This window comes from Callorhinus ursinus, unplaced genomic scaffold, assembly GCF_003265705.2.
Source record: "Callorhinus ursinus isolate GAN/ISIS: 27379988/994484 unplaced genomic scaffold, GSC_fseal_2.0 scaffold8, whole genome shotgun sequence".
NCBI classification, from domain to species: domain Eukaryota; kingdom Metazoa; phylum Chordata; class Mammalia; order Carnivora; family Otariidae; genus Callorhinus; species Callorhinus ursinus.
This window is the reverse complement of record NW_027397070.1, coordinates 50,150,975-50,173,103: the sequence shown is the minus strand read 5'-3', so window position 1 is coordinate 50,173,103 and position 22,129 is coordinate 50,150,975. Positions and strand designations below refer to the sequence as shown.

Below are 22,129 nucleotides of genomic sequence, written 5' to 3'. Positions count from 1 at the left end.
AAAATTTATCTTTAAAAATAGCATCAACACAATTTTTATATTAGTTTTCCAAAGATATATTACCAATCTGACACATTGTTTATATTTTTAAAAAATCCGTCCATGAAGTTTCTCAGTGCAGTATTTAACCCTTTCTCTTTTTCTAAAAACAAACTCCCTCCACCCTCTTCTTTGCTAGGGCCCCAGATGCTATAGAAATTTACATAGGCAGACGTGCCGTTATCCCTAGAGATAAGGAAAGGGTTAATACCACCTGGTCATTTCCTGTCATAAAATGGCCACTTGCAAACAGCTAACCGCACAAACACCCATCCCAGATTTTAGAGAGGTGGGGTTGGGTGTAGGGTAAAAGGAGTTGTACGATGTTATCACAATTGACTGTGTTCTCTGCTATTGTTTCAAAGGCTCCCAGACCAACCCACTCATGAAGCCCATCTTCGTCTTCCTGCCTGAATGCTCAGATGGAATCAAGTGCCTACAGCATTCAAGGAGAAGGCGAGACAGGTATATGGGGAGGAGGTCTTGGGCACCTTTGACATCCTACCTATTTCACTCTAATTCTGCATCTCGAGGGAAGAAAATTCTTTGTTTTTACATTTTTTGATGGGAAATAGAGGGAAGAAAGGGTGGCTAATTTTCCAGTCCTGGTAACCTGACAGGGCATCCTATGCCAGAGTTCTGAGTATCTATCCTTTTATTAATATCTGTTTAGAGTCATGAACACCCAGCACAAAAGGTCTAGAGTCAATGATTATATTTGTAGGGGACTGGGTAGAACAGTTAAAAAAGGTCTCAGATTAGTTGTGACAAAGTTGCCCACTTGAAACTAAATTTGACTTATCATGGTGGGAATGCCCATAAGAATTTGTTTAAAGCTGGATACTAAAAAGTAGAAGTAAGACAAGAAAAAGAAAAAAATGTTACAGGAAAAAAAAATACAGTTGGAAACTGAGCTCCTCTGCCTAAGGCTGATCCAGTAGTTTTGGAGGACTCTTCAAGGATAATGCCACCATTTGAATTTCCCAAAGTGAACCATTTTAAGTAAGCAAGTGAAAGAGGAACCAGTGGCAAAGGACAGGGCAGAATGAAACTATGGACATCCAGACAGGAGAAATCTAGAACACCCAATCATTCTGAGGAAGGAGGTGGGATGCTTATTTGTTCCCCAGAAGAACATCTCTTGAGAAAAATCTGGGTTTGGTTTCGTGCGGTTAGGTTTGTCATGTGTCGTCAACCGCAACAGAAAAGTGGGAGCAAACAGCCCTGGAGCAACTGGTACGATCACCAAACAGAGGAGGCCATGCCCCTGGTGAGGACTGGGAAGGGGGAGGGCAAAGTAGGGAGGAAGGGGTGGGCTTCAGCTACGGGTTGCACCTGCCATCAGCCAAAGCTGGAGAAATGCCCCTTCCTGATGTATTCAGGAGACAGGGGAAACAGTTGGATGGGCATGCTTAAGAGAGGAGGGACGAGAAAGTGGGCCTAAAGCAACAAACCTGAGAACTGTCAACAAGAAGGAGTTGTCTTCCTTCGTTTCTATGCTGTTGAGGATTTTATTTTAATTTTTTAATTGTTTAAAGATTTTATTTATTTATTTATTTATTTGAGAGAGAGCACAAGGGTGGGGGAGGAGCAGAAGGAGAAGGAGAAGTAGGTTCCCTGCTGAGCAGGAAGCCCGATGCTGGGCTTGATCCCAGGACCCTGGGATCATGACCCGAGCCGAAGGTAGATGCTTAATGAACTGAGCTACCCTGGCACCCTGAGGATTTTATTTTTAGACAAGGACCTGGTCTAGAGAGGGGTGCTGGGTTCACTCAATGGTTCCATGAACTGAACGGTGTCTCTAAACCAATGTGAGGACTTGGAGTTCTCCAGATGGTAGACAACTGGTTAAGCCAAGAAGTGACGAATTATTTTGATACTTTACCTGAAGAATGGAAAAGAAAGGAAAAAAAATATCTATCCCAGTGCCTTGCTCATAGGCTCTGAGAGGGTAGTCTTGATAATGAGGATGTATTTTTTAACAAAAAGTGAATCCAGGGAATTGGGCTGGGAAAGCAACTTCCTTAGATCTATCTTGAATAGCAGCCAAAGTTCAATCTCTGCCTTACCCTTGGCAAGGTATCTGAGACACACATATGTGTGTCTGTGTATGTCTGTGTTGTTGATCCTGTTTCATTTAGATGTTTTTTGTTTTATTTTAGTAAACGAGAAATTATTATTTTCTAGATTAGTAAGCTTTGGGTTGAGAGCATAGAAGAGGTGAACGTTTCTAGGAATTGTGTGTTTTCAACAATGCACACTGTAAACAGTCATCAGCAAGCCCATATTGCCAGAGAGAGAGAGCATCTGGAGAATTTGAATACAACTAACCAAACTGCATGACACTCCCTATGAGCCTCCACCATTGAAGGAGGCTTGCTGGTGTTCTGCTGAGGATTCAAAAGGGCCATGAATGAGATGCCAATACTGACTGATTTTTCAGCTGTATAGCTCAATTCAAACCAGGCACTAGGGAAAAAAGACTCCCTCTATGCATGTTTAAAAGTTAACCATCATGAAAGCAGTTAGAAGTCATCAAGACTGCTACATCATTGAGCCACACAGTACTGACCCGTGGAGATAACAGATAACCCACGCTGATGCAGCATTTTAAGAAACCCAGGTTCTAGGGGCACCTGGATGGCTCAGTCGTTAAGCGTCTGCCTTCGGCTCAGGTCATGATTCCAGGGTCCTGGGATCGAGCCCCGCATCGGGCTCCCTGCTCGGTGGGAGGCCTGTTTCTCCCTCTCCCATTCCCCCTGCTTGTGTTCCCTCTCTCGCTGTGTCTCTCTCTGTCAAATAAATAAATAAAATCTTTAAAAAAAAAAAAAAAGAAAGAAAGAAACCCAGGTTCTAGTCTCAGCTCTGCTATCGACTTTTTATGTTAGCTCTGAAAAGTCCTACATTTCTTTATTTGTCTCACATCTGTAAAAGTAAGCATAAAAACACTTCCTTGGTTTATCTCACAAAATTACTGGCTGACTGAAATAAGGTTTTTAAATATTTAAATATACTATAATAGCAAAATATTATATGTTTTAATTGTAAGGGATCAAAATATGATTGATCAATAGCCAATCTCTCAACTTTCAAAAACAGACTGTGTGTTGTAGGATCCTTTCCACGCCTGCTCTTACCACATCCAGCTGTCTTCAGAGAGCAAGGCCCTTAGGAAAGCCTAGTCTCCTTGACATTTAGGCGATGGATATATTACATCAGAGAAATATATACTAGGCTTTACATCATGAGCTTATATGCATGACCAATTTGAAATAAACTGTAATATCATTAGTGCATATTCTAGAAAGGAGACAACTGAAATGGTAAACAAAATGATCATCGGAAGTTAGTTCTTGAAGAAAGAGCGTGAATGCAAACCCTGCTTAGAGATGTTTTCTTCTCTAACTAAGTAAAGGGAAATATGAACTCATAATAGGAGAAAACATTCACAAAGGGGTATATTTTGGGGAGGGAAGGGAAAGAGAACCTTTAAATAAAGCATGAATGTAAAGAGTTTTATATACATAGGCACAGGGAATTTCAGTTTGGTTTTCCATGTTCGGTTTGAAAGAGAGGTAAATATATTCAAACCAGTCATTCTGGTGAACCATACTCTTCAGGGAAAAAAAGAAGTCATTATTGCTTCTGAAAAGGACAGTGCTCTCCAACTCTGTCTTACCTAAGATATCTCAATTTTGGAGGAGCTAGACTGAGTGTATGCTAGAAGGAATCAAGAGGCAGATGCAGTCTTTTTGAGAGGCACTTCTCCCAGATGTGGGGCAAAGTTTAAAATATAAAAATAATGTTTCTAGGAATATACACGGGAACTCTACTAACCGCATGTGCTCATGCGTGTGCATGTGTGTAAAAGAGAATCTGTCCATCTCCTTCCTCATCCCCTCTTATCTTCCCCCACTTGTATCTTCTTCTAAGATATGAGACCTACCACAATCGGCTTTCTCATTTTATAAAACAATGTCTAAGAAGGAAAATCTATTTTCTGTTTACGGACAGTATACATTTCCCCAGGATCCCATGGGGCTAATCATCCTTATATAAGTGCTTCTCTCTTACTTTGAAATAGATTCAGTTAAAAAAAATTGTCTTCATCTTTTTCTGTGAGCTATTTAGGATGTTATGTTCATTTTTTTATTTGTTTTTTTTAATTCTTTTTATTTCTTATGCTATTTTTCAGAGAAGTAAACAATCAGCTACTGGTTGTTGGTTTTAGGTCATATACACTCTTTTGTTGGTTTATTGGAGGTGGGGAGGATGGTGTAGGGAAGGGAAGGTGAGAGGGACAGGGGTATGCCAGCCCCTGCAGGCTGCTCAGTACGCTCTGTTCTCAAGGCTGTTTGCTATGCGGGCCGCAGGCTTTGGGCCTTTGAAGGGTTGAATACCATCTTTTGATTTACCATGGCTGATGGTGGGGAGGATTGAAAACTCAAGAACACAGAGATCCAGCAAAAAGAAAAACAAAACCCAAAATAACCAAACATACACATACACAAACCAAAGAAAAACCAACAGACACACTGACAACAGAAATCAAATGAGGTTGGACAAGAAAAAGGGCATAGTGTTGTAAAAGCTGCAAATTGGAAGGAAAAAAAAAAAGACATAAGTAAAGCCACTGCTCAAAACAGTCCTCTGTGTCCTAAAGATTTTTAGGATCGTAGTGTAGGCATTTCCCAAGTGCAACCAGTCAACCTGACAGCAGGTAAGACTGGTATAGATTCCAAACTCCACCTCCCCACTAGGCCATCTAAGGTTTTATATGGTCTTGTATCTGGTACGTTTGTCCATCACGTCTTCCCCATGCCTCTGACAAACCATTCCACTGGAATCTTTGTAAAGGAGCTCTGTGTCCAAACATATGCTATATTCCCAAACAAATCCATGGCTTAGAAAGCTTGGACTCAGCCATACCACTCATCATGTTGACACAGGGCACTGACTTTCTACTGAGTAGAAATGAGGTTGGTTTCTTTCCTTCCAGAAATCAAGAGGTTCCCATCCTCCATAGAAGATCAATTAGAATCCAGTCAAGAAGGTCAGTAGCAGGAGCGAAGTGGAGCTATCAGGAGGGGAGTTTACAAAGTATCTATTACAGATAATTACAGTGGAAGAACAGATCCTCTCCCAATAAAGCTGTAAATTTGAAATTGTCATCATTTTTCAATACTAAGGAAAATTCATATGTATTACATGAGGAGGACAGAGGAATTGGTGAATAACAGTGTGAAACGACAATCTTGATAAAAGGGGCTGCTAGACGATGGGGAAGAATGTCAGGAAGGAAGAAGGGGATACATATCAGGGGCCACATTCTCCTTCCACATGTCAGAGACTCTATAAACTTACGGAATTATTTCTCCAATGGGACAAGAGAAACAATCTGACTTGTCCTCCCACTAGGAGAAAGTACAAGTTTGCCAGAATTCCCCATTTGTGGGGAAAGAAACAATGCAGTTCTCCTCCTACTCACAAAGCTTATTCTCTCCAACCCCAGGCTCCCATTTTGCCTCCATTTGCTGTCTTATCTCTGCCCTCAGCTTTGACTGTTTTGAGTGGTGACCAAGCAGTTGGACTTAATGGCAATGTGATTGATCAAAAGATGGACCAAAGTAGCGTGTTTTACACAAAGCTAAACGGTTCCAAAAAACCAAGAAAGGAAACTTAAAAAATAAATAATCTAGTAAAAAAAAACAAAAACAAAAACAAAAAAACCACCACTGTCAGAAACCAGAAACTGACATCAAAACCTCATGCAGAAACAAGGAGAAGGTGTTTGTTGCTGTTGGGTTTTATCCTTGGTCTATTAAACAAGAGGTGAGCAGCTAACTTTTAAGAAACAAACAAAGAATTCAATCAAACCAATGAAAATCAGAAAAGAAAGGGAAGACAAGCCCAAACAAAGTGGCAGAGGGTACTTCATACGATACCTAAGTTAACCATGAGCTTGACACGCCCCCCATCCAGCTCCAAGCGCAGGGTGTCCGCAGAGTCCCTAGATGTAGTAGCCACCAGCAGTCCATAAGCTCGCTGGGACATGAAGCGGAAAGACACATCCTCTGCCTCGGTGTGCATGACCATGGGCATGATGATCTTCATGTACATGCTGCCATCATAGCTCAAGATGGACGCCTCTGCAAAGAAGAATGGAAGAGACTGTCAGGATGAAGGATATCAGAGTATCCCTTTGCTTCCAGGGTAAGGACAGTAGGGTAGAGAGGGCATGAAATTTGTAGCCAGGCGATTCATGTTGGATAGACCTCCAGTGTCACCACTTTTAAGCTATATGACCTTGGGAAGACCACTTAAACTCTGAGGTTCTATTTCCTTATTTGCCTTTAAAAGGCATACAATGGCACACGTCCCTGCCCTCCCATGCTCACAGACTTATCAAGTGTACCAAATGAAATAACAGATGTGAAGATGTTTTGCAAATGTGAAAATGCTCCCCACACATAGTAGTGATTTAATTTCATGTGCTATAGACAAAACAAAAATGCATTAAACAAAACTTAGACTCCTGAAAGTATTTCATGAAGAACAAGAGGAGGGTGCCTGGGTGGCTCAGTTGGTTGGGCGACTGCCTTCGGCTCAGGACATGATCCTGGAGTCCCGGGATCAAGTCCCGCATTGGGCTCCCCGCTCAGCAAGGAGTCTGCTTCTCCCTCTGACCCTCCCCCCTCTCATATAAATAAATAAAATCTTAAAAAAAAAAAAAAAGAACACGAGGAAAGCAGCAATTTATAACCACCAAAGCAAACAGACATTTGCCAGAACTTCTAGGAGGAAAGAGTAGCAGCCCAGCCTGGTCCCAAAACAGCCCTAGCAGCCAGGCACTGTAGGAGTTTACTTGACTCATTCAAAGAGGATCTACAGAACCAGAGCTAGAACCACCACCACAAAAAGATAATGACGCCCCGAGAATCAGTAATTCTACTTTCATTCAAATAGCCCTTGTCTGAGGAAGGAAGAAACTCGCTTTTATTTGATGCCTGCTCTAGCCCAAGCACTTCGGCTAGGAGCGCCCCTACTCCACTCCATTATGTTAACTCTCTTAGTGGCAGATGTTAACATCTCAAAGTCAGACAGCCTGGATTTTAAGCCAGTATGTCCAGTACAAATCCAGGGCCCGTTTGCAACACCATGCTGCTCAAAATGTGAATTTGTTCAACTGTTCATTTAGCAAACATTTTTAGAGAACACCAAAAAGAGAATATCACTCACATTCCTATGAAGCCAACCTGCCACTGGGCTCAGTATCTGGCACTAAGTAGGCCCTCCTTAAGTATCTGCTGTTATCAAATAGTTGCTACCTACCTGCATGGACTATGGAGGGTTTAAAAGAGAAAAGGTCCTTGCTCTGAAGGGAGACATGGCATGTGCAAGTAACTGTACTAGAATATAAAAATGGTTAAATGACCCAGGAAATATATATCAGTAAAGCCAGGGGCACTTAGGAGAGAGAGACTGTGGCAGTTGAGTAGAGAAGTGGGGGTATAGTTTAAGATGCTCTTAGTTTGTAATGACATCAGATTTGTCAGTAGATAAAATAACATCTCTATACACATAAAGGAAAAAAAGAAGGGGAATGTTCAGACAAAAACAAGCTATTCAATTTAACAGAAGCCATCTAGCATATTTTGAGAAGTAGATATATAACAGTTATTTGAGATTACAATAAAGTCAATGGACTTGGGTAGATACTGGGAAGTAAGTGAATGGTTTTAGATCATGAAATACCATGATGCATTCATTTCTGATATTGTATACCAGGCACTCTTTTAGGTGTTGTGGATATAACAGTGAACAAAAGAGACAAACATCTTCTGCCTTCATGTATAAAAGAAATCAGAATGGGAAGAGACCAGGCCAACCACCTGGAAGGTACTCAAGATAGTCTATGTCATCATCATATCACCAGCCTATTTACACAACACACAAAAGGTCCATGAAAAGCAATATAAATATACCTGCTCATTCCTGAGAAGCAACCATCACCTGGGTAATACCCAAGACATGCTAATAGCCATACATTACCATCTGCAAAGTCTAAAAAGATCACAAATAAATGTGTAACAGTTGCAGACACTATCACAATAAAAGACATATTATGAAGATGTATTCTTAAATGGGAAACATAATCTAAATTTAACACATGCTCCAGATGTGAAAGAAACTATTTTATCTTCTGCAAGAGCAGAATCAAAGAAGATCAAAAATGATAGTTAAAATTTACTGAGCACTTCCTGTTTGCCTGGTGCTTTCTAGAACTTTACATGCATCAAGACATTTAATGCTTACAAGAACACCGCAAGGAAGAAAATTTCGTATTAGATATTATAGATACCAGGTTACACAGCTAACAAGGGGTAGAGTTGGGAGTTAAACACTTCAGTTTGATTCTTATGGCTATATCCTTAACCATTCTGCCAAATTGTCAGAGGGCTATGCCAGGAGCACACCCGTGTTTCTAAGCACTGAAAGCATATCTATAATGCTTCATTCATGGAGTGTGGTATTCTTGTGTGTGTGTGTGTGTGTGTGTGTGTGTGTGTGTGTGTGATACACATGTTATTATTTAAAGCTGTACATTATTTATAAACATATAAAATTATATAAATATAAATACATACATTTCTAAATATGTTATATATGAATATGCACAATGCTTTTTGTGTAATTATGAACACTATTAATCATTATTACTATGTGCCCTCTACTATACACACCCACACATATGTACACTCCTTTTTAAAAGAGATTATTCAGTGAGCCATGAAATGGTTGTTTTGATGTATTCAACTTAAATACAATCCAAAAGTAATGGTCACTTTTATCCCTCTGGATATGTCTAGTGCCAGAACATATGTATAAGTAAATGCATCTTTATGTCAATATTGGTACTATCAGAGAATAAATTTCATATGAGTATGTAGTTAAACAGCTTGTGGTACAAAAAAGTGTGTATCTCAATGTGTACCTTTGTGTGCATCTCTGTGAGTGTGTTCTATGATCAACCTAATATTCTTAAGGGGAGTGTGATGAAGCAGAAAATTAATATAGGAATCAGCTGAAAAAAAAATCCATTCCAAGATTCTTATTAATTTGCTTAAAAATTTTCAAACACAAGGAGCACCATGAATACAGTAATACTTTGAGGGAGAAAGTGACTCTGAATAAGGAAAGTTATTCAACCTGAAACATGTTGGACTACTGAGTTTTGAAAGACCACATCACGGGATGCCCACATAATGGTACTCACACAGTTCCCCTATTTTGTTCCTCTTTCCTTATTTACTATCTCCTTTCATCTTAAATGAATATTTCCTGGCATACTAATTCCATTCCTTTAATGATTCTTTACTATGTTTTTTAGCTACTTTCTTAGTGATTGCTCTAGGTCTTACAATATACATCTTATCAAAATATACCTCATATTTATACTCACTTAATTCCTGTAAGATACAGAAACTTTACTCTTACATAGCTCTCTTCCCTTCCTCCTTATTTTTTTATTCTTATCCACATGATGTCTATATATGTTACAAACTCAACAAAACTTTGTTATAATGATTGCTTTTTAAAAACATGTCTTCTGGGGGCACCTGGGTGACCCAGGTGGTTTAAGCATCCAACTCTTGATTTCAGCTCAGGTCATGATCTCACGGTCGTGAAATCCAGCCTGCATCGGGCTCCACACTCAATAGGGAGTCTGCTTGAGATTCTCTCTCTCCCTCTTCTCCTCCCGCTCTCTCTCTCTCTCAAAAGTAAATAATTAAATCTGTAAAGAAAAAATTTAAAAAAAATGTCTTCTTATGAAGCAAAGAGAAGGGGCGCCTGGGTGGCTCATTCGTTAAGCGTCTGCCTTTGGCTCAGGTCATGGTCCCAAGGTCCTGGGATCAAGCCCCACATCGGGCTCCCTGCTCCACGGGGAGTCTGCTTCTCACTCTCCCACTCCCCGTGCCTGTGTTCCCTCTCTCGCTGTGTCTCTGTCACATAAATAAATAAAATCTTAAAAAAAAAAAGAAGCAAAGAGAAGAAAGGAGAGCTCAAATATATTTATGGAGTTGTTGTTTTTTTTAATTAAGCTTATTATTTACCATTTCTGTCTCTTCATTTCTTCTTGCAGATTCAAGTTACCATCTGGTGTCATTTCCCTTCTCCAATATAGCTTCATTCATTTGTAGTTTATTGTCAAATATATCACAATTCTATACGTTATAGGCCCAACAATACAATTTTATAGATACTGTTTTATGCAATTGTGTTTTAAATCAGCTAAGAGAAAAAAGAAAAAGAAATGGGTAATTATGTTGTCTGTTATCATTACCTACATAATTACCTTTACTGGAGCGCTTTGTTTTTTCATGTAGGTTCCAATTACTGTCTGCTGTCACTTCCTTTCAGCATGAAGAATAAAAGCAGTGAGCACTTCTTATAAGGCAGGTATCCTAGCTGTGAACTCTCTGAGTTTACCTGGGAATGTCTTTATTTCACCCTCACTTTTAAAAAGACAGCTCTGTCGGATACAGGGATCCGACAGACAGCCACACAAAGAGTGGCTGACACTCTTTGTCTTCGAATGTTGTCTTGCTGCCCCTGGCCTCCACTGTTCTGAAGAGACATCAACTGTTAATCTCACAGCAGCACCCTTGAATGTGACAAGTCATTTTCCTCTTGTTGCTTTCAAGATTTCTTCTTTATCTTTGGCTTCCAACAGCTTTACTTAGATGGGTCTGGACGTATATCTCTTTGAATTTATCCTACTTAGAGTTCATTCACCTTCTCTGCTGTGTAGATTCATGTTTTTCATTAAATTTGGGGAATTTTCAGTCATTAATTCTTTGAATATTTTTCTGTCTCCTTCTCTCTCCTTCTTCCCAGTACTCCCATCTTACATACCTTGAACACTTAAAGATGCCACACATTTCTCGGGCACTCTGTTCATTTACCTTCATTCATTTTCTTTCTTCTATTCAGACGGTAAATAATCTCTTTCAATCTATCTTCCAGTCTGCCGATTCTTCTGACTCAAATCTATTGTTGAGCCACTCTAGTGAATTTTTTGTTTGGGTTCCTGCACTTCTCAACTCCAAATTTATGTATTATGACTACACTATCTCCAAATGGAAATTTTGAAGTTGAAAATAATATTATATAATGTGTATCTCTTTACTAATACTCACTCTTTAATGATTATCTTATTTTCCTTTTCTTTAAGTGTAGTTTCCTTAATCCTTTTAGCATATTTAACATAACAGCTTCCCTGGAGTCTGTCTGCTAAGTCCAACATCTGGAACCCCTCAAAGGCAGTTTCCATTGCCAGCATATATTCCTGCGGGGAGTCACACTTTCCCATTTCTATGCATGTTTCACAATTTTTTGCTGAAAACTGGACATTTTTGGTAATAGATTGTAGCAAGTACGGGTACTGCTCCCCACTCCCCCACTTGCCACCACCAGGATTAGGTCTTATTGTCTGTTTATTTGTTTGTTTAATGCCTTGACTGAATGAATTTTGTGATTTACACTTTCCAGGCAGTATGATGGCTCTGATTTCCCTGCTCAGATATTTCCCCCTGTTTTTATCTTTTAGCCTGCCTTCCTAGGAGTTGTTCCTGGGTCAGTAAAAGCCACTTATTGGTTAAATATTATACTTAAGTCCCTATAGTCAGTTAATTTTTATCCTTTCTCTGTTAAATGTGTGCGAATTAGAGACTTCTTTTGCAGTTCAGAGAGTGTAAGATTTTGCCTCATGTTCAGATAGGGACTAGTACTTAGAAATTGCCCCTTCTGTCAAATTAGTTATGTGACTGCACTGTTTTGGCGCTCACATTTTTCTCCCTTCCATCTATAATCTCCCTTTTCCTTTTACTCAGTTAATTTGTTTTAAATTTTCCCTTTGAATTCTTGTAGTGCTAAGAGTTCTTAAGTTATTCTACACTGCAAATGAGCTACAGAATATAACTCATGGGAAATTCTTCTGTCCTTTATTTTCTTCTAGATCAAATTCTTAGACTTTTCTAAGCTACATCACTTCCTTTATTTTTATTTTACTTTATTTCTTCTGTTGTTTTGTATTTGCATTGTCATGTCATTGACTTTCCTGCTCATACTCAGGTGACCCTGTCCACAGTTTGTAATTGTTCAGAGGTTCAGGCACTTGACTTCCAGATCCATCCACATTTGAAAGGCTTCATATTTTTAGTTCTACATAGTTATTTTTTGTAGCTTTAGAGATGGTAAAATATGGGAATGAAATGAGGGGAGAGATAAGAGCTGAGGCAAGGCTACGTGTAACCTTCATTTAGCTGCCAAGACTGTGTTCTCATTTCTGAAGCTTTGTTAAGTGCCTGGAGCAGAAGTCACCCCACCTGGTTACAGAGTGTGTCCCAAGGCAATGGAAGGGGATGCATTAGAACTTCTGATCCATTTAGCCCTCATGACTTGTCTTTTTATTCTCAGTCCCACTGTCTATTCCTATTACATATATTTCCTTCCCACACACACTGCCATTTCCACTACTCTTCACTTAAAAGTGGGACCAGATAAGAACACCTACTCAGTCTATTTATTTTCCCTCTATAAAGTTATTATGGATGATTTTTAATATTTTTATCAACTAGACAGTACCATACCCAAGGAGCACAGGCTGGGTTTGCAGCCGCATCCTGCTTGGCCATTCCTCTTAGCTTTGCTTCCAGATCATTTATCTTTCTCCTATTTTTTGAGATTTATGACACTGAGTTATACCTCTTTCCTTACTTGAGGCTAATGATTATTTAACTGGTATACTCTTTTTTGTTTAACTTGAAAGAGGGTATTTCTGGCAGGCAACTTTTCCCTACCATCCTCCTACTGATACTTTCATGGCCAACCTTGACTTTCATGGCCAACCTTGTACGCAAAGTACCATTAAATAATCACTCCCTCCATCCTGTTCTCTTTTGGTACCTTCAAGACATCCTCCTGCTCATTCATGCGTCTATTGGCCTTACACACTCCTTAAGTGTGTTTTATTCTGACAAAAAACTCCCAAATACACAGATTGCTTCCTCTCCACCCAAACTGGGCTGATCTTAAACAGTGTGCAAATTTATACAGGAATGCCTGCCAGGTTCTAATTCTGTATTTTGCAGCAGCAGGAACAACATAAATCTCTAGCTCCAAGCAGACCCAACAGTAGCCAACAGTTCTGGGGAATCAACAAAATTGATGTAGGGCAGTATCCTCCCTCTTGTGGACAAGGCTGAAAAAACTAACCTCTCACATTCTCAAAATGCTGTCAATACATATAGTCACATGGGCTTCTCTTCCCCCAAACAACTAGAGCACTGTAGCTATGACAAAAATTTTGATGGACATTTCTCACTTCAAGAAAAGCAGGTATGTACATGTGCATATTTTTTAGTATTAGGAAGGAAGGACGGGAGGGAGGGAGGGAGGAAGGAAGGTAACGGGATACAAAAACTCTGGTTTATTATAAGATGTATGATTTTTTAAAGAAAATGTTCATTCAACAAAAGACTTCATTCAGCTTTTCTTAACAGCAAATTTTCCTACTGAATTCAAAATGTAACTTAATTTATAAAAATTAAACATAACACAATTCATCAGGATAAATCTAGCCACTGCTTGCAAAAACATCTGCTCATTCATTCAATGATTGATATCTAATATGTGCCAAACACTGTGCTGAAATGGGGGGGAGTAACAAGGCTTCTGTCTTTAATGAACTTATAAGTTGGAATTATAGACACAAACAGGTAAATTATTATACTAAAGAATGACCAAAGTGCTGTGGGAACTCAGCTCAGGTGTCTATGTGTTTGCCTAGAGTTTTGAGGAAGGAGGGGTATAACTTGTTTCAAGAATGAGACAGAATGAACAACAAAGGAGAGGTATAACTTGTTTCAAGAATGAGACAGAATGAACAACATTCTAGCTGGGGGAACAGCATATGTACAGGGGCAAAGTTGACACGGGCTTCACAGCATCTGATTAATGGTCATGGGGAGTTTAATGTGCCTGATGTAGAACAAGATTTCTCAACTGTGACAATACTGACACTTTGAACCAGATAACTTTAAGTTACGGGAGGTGACTTGTACCTTGTAAGATGTTTAGAAGTAGCCCTGGTGTCCACCAACTAGATGCCATTAGCATTCCCTTTAGTCATGACAACCAAAAATGTCTCCGGACATTGCCAGATGCCTCTTGGGTGATAAAAATCACCCCAGTTGAGAACCATATAGTGGTTCCTTATGGGCTCAAGTATTTGGATTGGAGTGGTAAAGTTAAGACTAAAGAGATATGTAGAAGGTCCATTATAATAGACTGAATAATTACAGTTAGGGGGTTTTGATATTAGTCAATATAGAGGGGTTTTAGGCAGGAAGTGACATGATCAGACTTACTTTTCAGGCTAACTCTGATGGTACAGGGAAGACAGAATGGTGTGGTGAGAGATCAGATGCAATCTTATCCAATTTTCTTCCAGATACTATTGCTATTGCTCTATTTTTTAAACATGTTATGAAATATCAAAACACCACATTTTATAAAGGACAATCGTATGTTTCTGAAAATCATTCTCTGAGTCCTCTCAAGAAAGCTCTATTGTGCAGAGCTGTAATTACACGTATAGGTTAGCCTCCCTATTTAGAAACATTGTTCAGTGTGCTGTCACTGTAGCGTATAAGTTTGGAGTTAGAAGAATTGGGGTGAAATCCTAGATCTTCATGTTATTTAACTGTGAAACATTCTTGGGTCTCAGTTTCCCCATCTATAACATATAATAATAAAACTGAATCAGTCAGGATACTAACAGCAAAGAGATCGCCCCCTCAAATTGTGCCATATTATGAAAGTTTAGTAAAGGTAAATATTTACAAAAGTATAGGTAAGGCACAGATAGTGAACCTTCCAGGGGTAATGCGGTATTTCAAGGCTATTAAGAGAAACTTCCCTTACTACACTTGGCCTCATGAAACAAGAGAAACGTCAATTGCCAGAACTCTGAGGAAGAGAGTTATAAATGCTTCACAAGAGCTGTACCCTTAAGTCAAAGGGCCAGTTGATAGTCATTTCACAGGAAGAGAGACAGATAATTAAAAATACAGACTTCACTGTCATCGTTCCTTCTCACCCCCTTTGTGTGCTTCCCATTGGGCAAACTCAACTGGAATACAGAAGTCAAAGGAGACTGTTAATGCAATCCATATAGAATAACCTTCCAGGGTTCAAAGCTGAATGGAGAAGGGAGGAGAATGAGTTTAAAAAAGGAATCCATCACGAAGGTGAAGCCTGAAGCATGAATGTGAAAATATCCAAATATATTAAAGGGTGCTTAATGAATGTTATATGTGAATGTGCACACATGTGTGTTTTAATTTCCCTGATGTCTAGAGAGGGCCCATTGCTTTCATGTGAAGAAACTCCCATATCAGAGGTAGCACTGGTCAGTAGAAAGGGCCTAGATGTCAGGAGACCCATATTCCACTCCCAGTTCCACTTCTTATGGGCATGCAATCTTGGGAAAACCACACATTTTTCTGGCCTCCCCTTTCCCTTATGTAACTCTTGAATAATATTTTAAAAATCATATAAGAAAATATGTTTGAAAGAGCGCTACAAACTGTAAAATGGAATGTAATTATGAAGTGTTATTTACAGCACTTTGTATCCACCTTCATTATGAAGTCTGCTTTGATTAAATAGAGAAATAAAGTAGGCATTCTTCTTTCTTCTGTTCTCAAATTCTCTACACAATGGGTCTATTTTTATAATCATGGTAAAGATTACACTCAGGAACCCCAGAGTCAGAGGTTCTGCTAATACCTTTAATGGTAAGCATGGCTCACCGCAGTCATGGGCAGACTATGTTCAGTGATGGACCCTGGTATTCTGATCCAGCTATGCTATCCATTCTGAAAGACAGACAACAATATTCTGTAGACCATCATTTTTGCCCAAAGCTTGCTGCCTCTCTCTGTCATATATTCTTGCCAGTATTCCAGAGAATACATTTGCCCTCTCATTATTATTGATATCTGGTTACTAAAATTAAAATAAAGTTGTATTTCTGCATCATCAACAAGGATGATTGACTGCAGGTACGGATCTGGAGTGAATGGATTTGTATAGTCATCACCTTTGCTTTATTCTAGAATATTGTTACACAGTAGCATTGAGCTGATATAGTAAAGTGATTAATGACTGACTGCATGCCTGTCCTTGTGTTTTCCATGCTAGTTGTTGGTGTTCTGATTCCCAAATGGCTGGGCTGAAGGCTCAGAGAACTATTCTACACACAGCCATGCTCACTGGAATGTGATTGCTTTAGTAGAAGCAAGTTCTCCAGGCAGCAAAAGAGAATATACTTTCTACTTGTTAACTGTTCTGCAATGCATCAGCTCAACAAACCTCCGTTTTACACATATGTTTTTTCCAAAAAGAGACTGAGCCATTATTTCAACATGAACCAAAATCAAATTATCTGGAAATATAAATTTAATTTTCTAGAAAAGTTAAACCAATGAAGAAATTTCCATAAGTCCAATTGACTGATTAAAGTAGAATCAGTCTGTCACTTTATCAGAAAAAAAAAATAGCATAGAAGTTGTGAGATTACTTTCTCTGAATTGAACAAAACTTCACAGTTAAAAATGTAAAATTTACCTGCATTCAAACCTTTTTATTTCATAACCGAGGAAATGGAAGTAATATATAAAAGCCTTTTTTTTCTTATAGAGATATTAAAGACCTTTTTTTTTTTTTTCTATTTGGGATCCTCCTTCCAAAAGCAATCAGGCTGTACAAAATCAGTGATGTTCTGAAACAGATGTCTCAATAGATCTATACAGCTCTACTGAGGCACCTGGTTCAAAATATTGTTGATACGTATACACGTTATATATATCATATGTGTGTGATATATATATATATATATATATATATATATATATATATATATATATACATACAAATCATTTAAGCAGAGTTAGCTATGGAAATAACTGTGACAGTGCCAACTTTGAATTCAATGCACATAAGACATGAATTAAGAGATCTCTCTTCTAGTGGGTGTGACTATGAGCAAAAAGAGAATTAAGAGTGGGAAATCTCACAACTCTCCATTTGCACAGTAGAATCTAGAGTTGACCAGGTTAATATACTGCCCCTGGAATTGAATTCCATATAATTTTGCAACTCTTAGAATATTATTAACATGATGTTATTAGATCCTATTTAATGCCTCAGGCTGACACGTCAGTTCATCAACCCCCTGGCCAACTCACAGCACAACATGGTCTTCTTGGGAGACTACATCATCTGTAATATTCATTTCCAAATCATTAGGGCAGATTTGCTATGTCAATATTTGTCAGTATTTGGCCGTATTTATTCAACACATTGTTTTTGAGTACCTGTTATGTTTCCATGTACTCTTCTAAGGACTGGAGATCTGGAGATGGACAAAACATAAATTCCTACTTTGAGGAGCTTTAATTTTAGCTATAGTCACCTGGGGGTAATGGCTGAATACAAGTAACCTTGTTAGCTTATGATGATATAAATGGCAAGTAGCTATTGCAATACACTAAGGAGAAAAAAAAATATCAGGAAGAGAATCACCATTTGGCTGTATACACAGGGGTGGCATATCTCAAATTTTCCCATTCTCAAGCCTTCTAGCAATATAATTTTATAAGAACTTTATCTAGAAGAATAAGACATCAGATAATTTCATCAAGGTGTAAACCATGGTTGCGGAGTATCCAACAGAAGGAACATCTCAATTCCTTTGTCACAAAAGATGGAGACGCGTGCTAGGGCTACCACCACCTAAGGTAACAGGATACAGGGGTAGATATTAAGCAAAGCCCAATGTCGTACTCAGCTTACCAAGAAGAAGAAAAAAAGTTGTAGCTGTTTGGCAGAAGACTAGGATGCATCATACACAGGCCACTACTACAGCAACAATAGAGAACACAGCTCAAATTAAGCTATAAACACTTCTTGTCAGGGCCCCATTCCCCTGCAAACAGAAAGTTGTTTTATAGGGCTGGCAAAGTATACTGTAAATTATAATACCAGCCCACAGCTGATGAGTTTATATGTCTACAGGAACAAGTTATCTGTCTCTGTCACCATGCTTAGCTTGCCAAAATTTCATGTGAGGCACACTAGTCTGAGAGATACTGCTGAAACTTAGAAATGAGTGGGCCAAGAATAGCACTGGAGCAGAAGAAGGAAGGGACATGGTCCATGACATTAATTTGTCCCTAAAGTTTTCCTCTTGGAGCTTCTTTCTGACTCAACAACACCATTCAGCCGTCCCTGAGTCAACACTTAATTATACTGTAAACCACTAGACAATCAAGGGTTTGTCTGATGAATGGGTGGACAGTTTCTAAAAAATTCAAGTCCCCTCCCTTTATTGTACCACCCTCGAAATGTTTCTGGTTTCTTGTTTATTTCTCTAACTAGCAGAAAGTATCTGTTTTCGGGGGTTTTCTTTTCCTTTTAATTTTATCTTTTTATTTCCTTTTATAGTTCAGCTGGTGTCATTTTTCAAAAAACAAATCAAATCATGTCACCTTCAAGCCAAGTGCCTTCAACGGCACCACAGTATATACTAACACTGATTTAGCATTGAATTCTGAATCTTCGATGATCTGGCCCCTGGTCACATCTCCAGTCTACTCGCCTGACCCCACTGTGCCCCTTCACTATTGGCTCTTAGAATATACCCTGCCCCTGTGACTTTGCTCTCACTGCTACCTTTGTATGGAACCTTCTAGACTCCTTATCCACCTAGCAAATCCTGGCCCGTCTACTAACAGTAAGCAAGGCTCATTGACTCTGCCTTCAAAACTTCATGAATGTGGCAGTGTTTTCCTTTTCCATGTCGGCTCCCTTAGCTCAAGACCCCACCCTCTGTGCTCCAGCTAGACCTCTAACGATCCCTGCTTCTTTCATTTGTTGCTCTCCATAGTCTGTCCTCCATATGGCAGGCAGAGCGACCCCTCCCTTCCCCTGCTCTATGCTCCTGTGCCTCCTTAATGCACTTAGAATACATTTATGCTCCTTGCCTGACTGAAAGTCCTACATGATCTGTTTCTTCTCTATAGGGTGATCATATGTTCAGGTTTGGCCCCGACAGTTCCCTTTCACTTCTGTTGTCCTGATGGAATTATTAATAGTACCACCTTTGACTTGAAAGTGCACCAATTTGGACTTCAAACCACCTGGTCACCCTACTTCTCTAGCTCATCTACTATTCTCCCCTTTTCCATCACAGCGCAGTATACAGGCCTCCCTTTGTTACCTTAAATACAAACACATAGGTTTGTTCTCACGTTGGGGGATTCAGCTAACCTGTCCTTCAGCATGTAGCTACCTGCTCCTTGATCTTTTTTGCTGGTTTCATCTCATTCAGGCCCAGGCCCACATTGCTTAATTATCATCTTCTCAGAAAAGTATTCCCCAATCACCTTCTCTAACTGCCCTTCTCCCCAGGCTATTCTATCACATTAGCTCACTTATTTTTCATCACAGCACTTACAATATCTGATTTTTTTGTTCATGTGACCATCTTACTCCTCCTTCTAGAATTTAAGTCCATGAAAGCAGGTACCTTTTCCTTTTCGTTTACTACCATGTAGCTTTTTTCTAGCAGAGTACCCAGCTCCGTAAAAAAGGTGGTGGGTGAACAAAACACTGCAAGCATCATCTTCCCTATGAAACCTATCCCAGCTACCTGCACTCCCTTTCCAAGAAAAACTGACCTCTCCTTCTCTGCAGCCCTATTCTATCTGCTGCATACACACATCACACACAGTGCCTACAAGACAATTTTTGCGTGCATCCCGTTTTAGTTTACATGTTTCATTCTGTCTGAACACTGCAAGCAAATCTGATGGCAAATAGATCTCCTACCCATTTTTTGTGTCATTTTGCTTGGGTTGTTGTTTGAAACATTTTATTTCAAACTTAGCTACTTTCAAATTTATCTACTTACCCACTTGCAAAAATTATACCAAGCATTCTCTTACACTTCTCATCCTACAACCCCTAATGCTAACATGTTACATAACCATACTATCATTGTGAATAACAGAAATTAACACTGGCACACTTTAAATAAACTTCAGATCGTAGTCAAATTTTATGGCTTTTTCCACTAATGCTCTTTTTTTCTGTTTCAGGATCCCACATTGAATTAGTGTTTATTTTTCCTTAGTCTTTTCCAATCTATAATAGTTTCTCAATCCTTCCTTGTCTTTCGTGTCCTTTTAGAGAGTACTGGTCAGACATTTTATCAAATATCCCCAATCTGGTTTTGTCCAATGTTTTCACATGATTGGAGTGACATTATGCATGTTGGGCAAGGATCCTCTGAGAACCACTTGTGTCCTTCTCAGTGCATTGTATCAACGGGTTCGTAATATTGACATGTCTTGTTACTGGTGATGTTTGTTTTATTTTCTTTTTAAGATTTTATTTAGTTATTATACAGAGAGAGACACAGCGAGAGAGGGAACACAAGCAGGGGGAGTAGGAGAGGGAGAAGCAGGCTTCCTGCTGAGCAGGGAACCCGATGCAGGGCTCAATACCAGGACCCTGGGATCAAGACCTGAGCCAAACGCAGACGCTTAATGACTGAGCCAACCAGGCACCCCACTTTTCTTGATTACTTGGTTAAGTTGGTATCTCCCAGGGCTCTTCACTGTTAAATAACTGCCTCTTCCTTTATACCCAATAAGTATCTTGGGGAAGATACTTTGAACCTATGCCAAAAATGTTTCTCCCTAAACTTTTCACCCACTAATTTCAGGATCCATCAGGGAAATTTACCTGCAACATTTATTAGTAGGCTTTGCCTAGTGGTGATTCTCTCTTGGCCTCTTTCCTTCTACATTTATTAATTGGAGTTCTACTGCATTCTTGTTCATTTTTGATTCTCCCTGACAGTGCTTATCATCACATTTCTGACTTACATGTGCCTCTATATATATAGATTACAGCAGAGCAGTAAGTTCTCAAGCTGACACTTGGTGGCTTTGTAAATGGACAAGCAACTTCATCTCTCCGAGCCTCAGTTTCCCCATTAGCAAAATAAGGATATTAACACATGACTCGTTAGGCTGCTGAGAGGATATTCAATTCATTCCTCATCAATTCATTCATTCATTTATTCATTCATTCAGGCACTGGAGATACAATAAACAAAAAAAGCCATCTGGACTCCTTGAAGTCTTGACTAACCCAGGCCTGGGCATCTGTTCAGCTTAGCAAGGCTGCAAAATTATTTTCTATAGTTATGATTAATAAGTGTACAATTTCCTAGCCAACTCCAGATTCCTAAGGATTTCAGGGAGCACTCCGATTTGATTCTTCACCAACCAAAGATATTTTTTTCAGTGTTTCCCCTGACGTGAGAATAATTGAAGGTGCGCCCCAACAGGTGTGCAATTTTTAATAATTAATTTTTCCCCAAACACATTAGAATCCTAGGAGAGAAGCCAATTAAAACACAAGTAAAATCTTTGATGAAAAGTAAATGTTAAAAGTTCTTAAAGGAGGGATCTCCTCTCTCTAAACCACTCTCTTCAGGTCTCAGTCTATGGAGGAGCCGGATCACTGTCACGTGGGCCAGAAGAAATATTTGAAGATGGAGAAAACTGTAGCTGGTAAATGTTATTGCTAGCTCTGGGAGGTGAGGCCTGCAAGGCTATTCCTGCTGTGCTGGAGCTTGGCAGGCCCCTGGGGGAGCCCAGACAACAGGCGAGCTGATCACGCAAGCCCAGTCCAAATGTCACTCTAACATTTGCCAAGCTGTGTGTAAGTGCTTAAGGAGAGGTTTCCAATGAGAAGGTCAAGGATGGAAAAGCTGTTTGGGGAGCTGAAGGTTGTATTTGGGAAGGTACAGCCATTTTGTGGAGTATTCTTTTCCCTTCACATGAGCAGGTTTTATTTTGTTTTGCTTTATGTTATCCTGTGTGGTTTCCAGACTGGCAGTTGCTCATATAGGCAGATAATCCTTCAGAAATGCTAATGCCAATCTCTG

At 39.4% G+C, this 22,129-nt stretch overlaps 1 protein-coding gene across 11 annotated transcripts in view; it reads right to left on the bottom strand.

The window, feature by feature from the left end:
- Window positions 1–22,129, bottom strand: part of NRXN3 (neurexin 3) — a 1,564,009-nt gene that overhangs the window by 973,777 nt on the left and 568,103 nt on the right. For all 11 annotated transcript variants that reach the window (XR_012379101.1, XM_073895668.1, XM_073895661.1 and 8 more), the window contains one exon: window positions 5,985–6,188. Coding sequence is in view for 10 of the 11 variants with exons in the window: in XM_073895668.1 (XP_073751769.1) it covers window positions 5,985–6,188 (204 nt within the window). In the remaining variant the exon portion in view is untranslated. The remainder of the gene's footprint in view (window positions 1–5,984; window positions 6,189–22,129) is intronic.